Consider the following 7819-nt stretch of genomic DNA (forward strand, 5'->3'; position numbering starts at 1 on the left):
TGTACTTAATAATTTATTTTAAGATGTAAGCTATTTTATTATAGATTAAAATGCATTTAAAATTTCAATGGTAAGTTCTATATGCAATGTCTATAATTTTTTAAGCCAAATATCCATCAAGTTTTACTTGGATTGCCTTCCAGTCAGCTGTGAAATTGTGCTTGTCTAGCATTAAGTGTATCATTATTATGTTAGGAACTTTAGAAATTTTCAGTGAAAAAAAGTCGCACTAAAATCCTCTATATACAACTAGACTTAGTTACATTACTTATTTCAAATATACAGATTGACGTAGTTGGATTTCAAGGCATTTGTGACTTTTACCATCCACACGTCATGTGCATGTATTAGATATTTTTTATCAACACCTTAACATGCAAAACAACCAAATTCTATCAAATTAAGTTGCTTAATTTACAATACATAAATGTCAGTTTTTAAATAATAATATACTGGAAAATGGGGCTACTTGGTACATAAAATAACTTTAAATCGCTGGAATATTATCAATTTATTTTTTTCATATAGTTTGTATAATTGCATAAGTGTATATTATTTATTTGTTATGCCTATTTTTATTGAAATCTATTTTCAGACACCTCTCCTTTATCTTCATCATTATTACATTTTCGCCATTTTTAACATTTTCTTTTAACTATTGTTTTTTTTTACCTTTTCCTTTCGCTACTTTTTCTTTATCTGTCTTCGTTTCTTTCGTAATATTCTATAAAACACTTTTTTCTGACGACATATCTTTCTATCTATTTATCCGCTTTATATGTTTTTTAATACTTTCTCTTCCTTGAAAGTTTCGTAACTTGCTCAACATATCAATGACAGGTGTAGAAAACATTGTATGAACATTTACTTTATATTTTGGTTTTTAATACCGCCAATCTTTTGTTTTCCTGCATCATTTTCAGTTAATTGTGGAAATCCTTCTTATGTCATCGTTCTTTGCGTGCGCGTGCGCGTGGGCGTGTGCGTGCGTGCGTGCGTGCGTGCGTGCGTGCGTGCGTGCGTGCGCGCGCGCCTGTGTGTGTGTGTGTGTGTGTGTGTGTGTGTACACGTACGTACTTATTTACGCACGTAAGAAGTTATACTTCATAGGCTAGCTAACTTCACGTTGCTAACTTCTTCTTCGTTGACTAGCTAACTTCAGGGTGTCGAGTTTTTGTGACGGTGTGCGCGGCGCGCGCGCACTCATTGACTAGCTAACTTCACGTTCCTAACTTCTTCGTTGACTAGCTAACTTCACGTCGGTTTTTTGTGACGGTGTGCGTGCGCATTCATTGGCTAGCTAATTTCACGCTCGTTTCAACTTCCTCGTTGGCAAGCTAACTTCAGGGTGTCGGTTTTCACAAATTAATAGGTTATCTCAAATACCTCTATAAAATCTTATGAAGTTAACAAATTTTAACAAGATTTTTAACAGCTTTTTAAGGAAATCCAACATGATAAGTTCATTCCTATTAAGACCCTATCCCTTTATTTTTAACATATGGTATGACGACGGATTCGAACCCGTTGTGGAAACATACAGAATCGAACCATCCACTACGAACTCTGTTATAGTGTGTGTTAGGAGAACCAACATGTATCCAGCTATCCTATAGATGTTCTGCTTTGCAAACTACAGAAGGGGCTAATAATGTACCATCAGCTGCACCAGTAAACATAATGCTTATAGCACTTCCCTGAATCTTTCAGGATACTTTTTTCTTCTCTGGAATATAAATTTCTTTAGTCCAGGAGGTCATTAGTTAGATTTGTCTAATCATAATTTATTATTCTAACTTGTGATATGCATTACAAACAGTGTCAATAACTAAAAAAACGTTCCTTTTTCCTGGTCAGTTTTGACTCTTGTTGTAGAAATGTTACTAGCATGGCAAACGAGAGTTGAATTTTTGTGTCGCTGCATAAAATTTAAAGTCCAATCTTCACCAGGAGCATTGTTTTTAGGGAGAAATTATTCCACCCAATTTTAGACAAATATATGTGAACTAGAACTTTAAATCAAGTGTCTCAATGGGAAATCCCCAATCGGAAACTTCTTAGGCATATTGGATAAATATTTGTTCTTCAATATACAGAGAAAAGGATAGTATTATCAGATTTACGTCTGGCACAATGTGTTGCTCTCTGAATTTTCGAGATATTGTAGCTATAACAACACCGTACCTTTCAGAAGCTGCTGTTAGTTGTTATTTTTTTTTTTTTAATGTTGTTGGTAGGCTTTGTCGCTATATGTTCCATACGGCCCGTGATATTTTCCATTCTGGACACTTTGTGCAAGTTCGTCTGTAAACGCGAATCATGGTAGACGTAAATTGAAAACATTTGCAACAAGCAGAAATACAAAATATCGTGAATACGAAATATATTGAACCCTCCTGAAGTGAGATATTAAATGGTTATTTGGAAAGGTGTGTTATGTGGAAGACACTTTTTATACCAAAAAGCCCCATTTTTAAAAAATAGCCATAATACAAAAACGATTAAAGCAAACCAAGCTCTTATTAATTATTATTAATACTTAGACAAACGTAAGAAAATTGTGTGAACCTACCAAAATTATCATTCGTATAAAAAAAATGCACCCCAAAATTTTGTAGCTTACGATTTAGCACAAATACACCTTCGTTTACAAAAACTCGTTTATATTTAAAACTTAACGAATAAATATTTCTAATTGGCTACTTTTATATCGACACTAGCGCCCAAGACAAAATCCCGTTAACTCGCTATGATCGCGTTCTACTAAGGACGCAATCTTATTTTTACTTTTTCTCAAATGGCCCCTCGTTTTTTAAAGGACCCATACTAAAATTGTTGCTACTTTCGTAGAAACATTAATTTTTTTACAATATTATTTGTTACAAATTTTATATTGCAAAAATGTTTGTTTACGCTGAGTTGCACGAAACAAAATTAAAATTTAAGTAGAGATTAAACTAATTTAATCACAAGAATTTCATACAATTCTTGCGATTAAATTAGTTTAATCACTACTTAAATTTTAATTTCTTTTCGTGCAACTCGGCGTTAGTCTTGTAAATGTATTTATTTCATTCTGGAGCTGGCCAGTTTGTGCATTAAGGTATTGTTATATGCTATCTCTATATAATGTGTACAAAATGAAAACTAAAAACAGATAAAATGCCTAAGGATTTTTAAGTATTTCGTACTACTTTAAAAAATCAACAGTTCTATTTTTAGAATGTAAATATTTACTTTAAGTGACATGTTGTTGAAGTTTTGTGTTTACATTTTGTACAATTACCAATGAAATGTACTATACCACAGCACTGATATGTCTGTAAATATGTAAACTAGATTTAGAGCTTTAACTGTTGTAGGTTATTCTATTTATTTGTGTACTGTACCTAGTGTTATTTCTGTTCAACTAAGGCTCTAACATATCGGCTTACTTTTAAAAATCTAAATCAGTTATTGTATCTCTGTTGTTATTCTGAAAAATGCCATTGGGATGCTCATATTTGTTTAATTTATAATTGTATGGTTATATTTGATTGCTCATGGAGTAACACACTCAAACTAAACTAACATTAAATTGTTTCTTTTGAAATTATTATATCTGATTAAAATATTATTATCAAAAGTTTTATCTTTGATATGTCGCCAACACTATTATTATTTATAGGCTTATTAAATAAAATCGGTTATACATAATACATCTGAAAGCAACATAACTTAAATATATTGTTAAAAACCAAACTGTAAGCAGGAGATATATAAATGTTAAGTAAAATACATAAGCACTGAATTTTTTATAGAATATCTCAGTAATCGAATATTTATTAAGATTTTGTTAAACAGTAAGTTGATTTATTTTTTAGATTTTCTGGGTTAGGTACACTGTATATGGATTTGTTAAAAATATTTTTTTATTTTCCGATTACTAAAAAATTTTGAACTATTTGGTGCTATTAAACAATTGGTTATAACATTCCAAATTATTCATATAATAAATAGTTTATACACCATTTAACCCAATATTTAAAAGAATTTTTAATTAAACATTTGAGATTAATATTTTATGGTAATTTTTTTTATGATCTGTTGGCATTTAATTTTTTTTTCTGTTCTTAATTTTAAAACATTCCATAAAACAATTTTTAATTATATTATTTTCACAGTACCTAGGGACTATGTTGTAACAAGTATTCTTTAATATATTCTTCATTTTAACAGTATTTTATAGATGCTAAGACTGACAAGATTAAGTATTCATGCATTAAGTATTAAATACTATTAATATTTTAATCATTGGCAATATTATGTTTATTTGTCATCAAATATTAATTTCGATTACAATAATTGGGATTAATAATTTTCACATTATGTTATCCAAGATATTAACCCACAGACATTATTATAACAAAATTTTTATATATAAAACCAAGGTAAATAATAAAGTCTTGTTAAACTTCTTCAAATTGTTTTAATTTCTATTTGTATTACATTATTTCTACATGTGTGTTTGCTCTTATATATTATAATAAAAATTAATAAAAGATAAATAACTGTTTTTACTTATATTAAGACCTAGGCAATTTATACATTCCGGCTTGTAAAACAAGCTGATGGGTACGGACTTTTATGTCTAGAAATTGTCTCAATTCTTGAAGGCTGCATTCGGTGCCAGGAGCTTGGGAGGCAAACATTTTTAACATTTGATGTATTCGCTCTAAAGACAAAGAGTCCAAATTAGTTAACATCCCAACAATATATGACCAGAAAACTTGTAATTCATCTTCTCTTTGGTCATGTGCAGATGCCATTACACTCTCTGATTCCTCATCTTCACATATCATCTCTTGGACTTGGTTGACAGCAACATTAGATTTATTTACATCTGTTCCATCAATAAGTACATAGAAATCGCTACTTTTCTCTGCAATAATGCCTAGAGACTGCCAAAATGTTATTTTTCTTCTTAATATAGTTATGGGCACTTTCATAATTTGATGCAATTCATCTAGTGACCATTCGGGTTTATTTTGAAAATACATTATCAATGTTGCATTGAATGGAGAAACAGTTAAATCTAATTTTTTTTCACCTATTTCAATTTCAATATTTACATTACCTAAATGTGGTTTCCAACTTAATGTTCTGTTACCCTTCAATGCCTCATATGCCTTTGTGTAAGCATCAAAGTGTTGTTTTATTTCCTCCGGTAACTCTAAACTTTCATCTTTGAATGGTGGCCAGAATTGTGCCGATAAAATCATAGCATTTGAAGTAAAATTGTCACTCAAACCCTCAAAGTTCTTATCCTGTTGTATAAGTGCATTAATCCTTTTTGAATCTGACACGTCTTTAAGCATCACTTCACAAAAATGTAGCTGTGACTCCCCAAATCTTAGTTTTAATAGTTCCAAATACCTTATCTCTTTTTCTGTGTTAATAACGCTCTGAGCCAGTAATCTATCAGCTAGAAGTGTCCTGTATTCATTAACAAACAATTCCTTGCTGCCATACACATTAACAAGCATAGATATGATGTCGTTTGCTTTTCTATCATTAGGGCTTACTTTGGGATCTGCGTCTACAGGATCGGGAACCCACTCATCCCACGCTTCTTCTTTTTCATTTTCATCATCATTTTCTGTAGCATACTTAGCTAATTCTTCAGCTAATTCACTACCAGCACCATCTTCTGTCAAACTACTAACTACACTACGCACTGTGTCTTCTCGATTTCTTAAATAGCTTCGAACTGGCTTTGTAACTGCTTCAAGAATGACTCCAGATGGCTCCAAATGTCTTAGAGTTCTAATTGTAGAAATATATGCTGTTAGAATATCAGGAGTGTTTACACCGGGATGTAATAATCTTGTCTCCAATGCACCTTGCAACTTTTTACATAAGGTAGGACGCAAATCAGTCTTATCTAAACACAACTTAAGGTCATCTACCGCTGGTTGGGAGTCTGGGTATTCTATGATAATATTAAATAACTGGTCTATTCTCAATTTTGTATAGCTGTGATATAAATAATAACATAATTTTTGTTTGAATTTTGAAATAGCATTCATAACATGCTTATCATCGGAAGGTGGCTTTGAGGAACCTGCACAGTATATCCGAGTCAACCACGACATTACAGTTGTGTCTAGCCAGTTTTCCAGGAATCCAATGTGTGATACATCAAAAGTGCCAGAACAATGTTTTTGTATGTGTGTTTCAATTCTCATCTGTATAAAATTTGTTAAAACCTGTCCTGCCAATCTCTCGAGAAGCTGAAGTTCCATAAGTTTCCGATTTGTGTCATGGAAAACCTTCACAATGTAAGCACAATTACAATCGGAATATTCATTCCAGCAACCAGAACACATTACATCTTCACTCATGTCTGAATTCTCATACTCATTATCAAACACATTAAAAGATACTTTATAAAAATGATTTATTATGACATGAAAGTCTAAAGGAAGTTGAGATAGTAGAGTAGCTCTTAGAAGTTGTTTAAACCCCGAGGTTACATCCCTTTCACCATATATCAGCTTATTATCACAACAACTATTACACAGGATTGTAAGGTTTGACAGCATAGGTAATAAGTTTGATGCTGACTCGTAAAGATCGTTTACTGCTGACTTGAATAACTGGAATCCTTTGACTTCTGTTTCAGCTTTTATGAATTTTGCCCAAAAAGAAGGTGCTACGTGTTGTCGGAGATACTTTTCAATATGAACGAAAACTAAGTCTCGTATTTTTATTTGAATCCCTAAACCAATGATAATTTGTTGAATTTCTTCATATTCAACAGCAGTGCACTCGGTAAATAGCGTATCATTTAGAATCGGAAAAGCATAATTAATTTTATTCCAATAAGCTTTTAATTCATCACTTTTCGATGTCATCTTTAGTTTTATATTTTTTTAATTTTTAATAATTTACAATTTTTAACAAGTCTTAAATAGTATTCCACGGTATAGTTTCGTTTATTATCAAAGAGTATTAAGTTTATTATTTTCGCATTTTCAAATTTTGTATTTTCACTAGGCATGCCGATCAAATGCCGATCTGAAAATTCTGAAATCGATGAATCGAAGAATTGATTTCTCGGACCACAAAAATCGATTTTTAATCGATATATCGTACTGAATCGATTCAGGGAATCGATATTTCATCCTTGAATTTATTTTGGTAAAAACCATAAAATTATTTACAATTAGCTGAATGTTCTCGTATGGTAGCCGGGTAAAGGGTTAATTATTCAAAAACTCGCGAAATAGTATTCTTTGTATCCACTTTTCAGTTCATTCACGATCTACTCTTCATATTTTCTCTTTCTATTTGCTATCACTCACTCATCTCTTTTTCTATACACCCTCATCTTTTATGACAATGTTCTCTTAAATCATAATAATAATAAAAGACAAATACCAAACAAAAATCTATTTATAAAACAGAATTATTAAACCAATGATTGATTTCAGTCGGCTCTTTAACAAACCAAACACAAATCCTGTTTCACACACAAACTTACATTCTTTCTGTACCCGATCGGTTGTTGTATCTGTATTGTATATGGAGTCAGTGTTTTTAATAGCATTATTATTTCTAATTCTTGTAAGTATTTATAACCGGCCTCAGTACTGTTTGGTTTGATGAGTTTGTGTTCGAGAATTTTGTATATCTGTAGATGAAGGAAAGAAATAAATTAACCTCAAGTAATGTTTGTTATGTGTTCCTATGGTGAGTAAGGCTAGCAACGCTCTTGTAATTCTAATGTTGCAAGCTTTCATAGGCTATGATAACTTAACTTATCATCAGGACCATA

General features: G+C 31.4%; 1 protein-coding gene across 1 annotated transcript; it reads right to left on the bottom strand.

The window, feature by feature from the left end:
* Positions 1–4448: 4448 nt before the first annotated feature.
* On the bottom strand, positions 4449–6896 carry LOC123662079 (anaphase-promoting complex subunit 2). The gene has a single exon (XM_045596969.1). It carries the CDS (start codon positions 6894–6896, stop codon positions 4566–4568), a length of 2331 nt encoding a protein of 776 aa, XP_045452925.1. The 3' UTR covers positions 4449–4565.
* Positions 6897–7819: the final 923 nt, after the last annotated feature.

This window comes from Melitaea cinxia, chromosome 18 (assembly GCF_905220565.1).
Source record: "Melitaea cinxia chromosome 18, ilMelCinx1.1, whole genome shotgun sequence".
NCBI classification, from domain to species: domain Eukaryota; kingdom Metazoa; phylum Arthropoda; class Insecta; order Lepidoptera; family Nymphalidae; genus Melitaea; species Melitaea cinxia.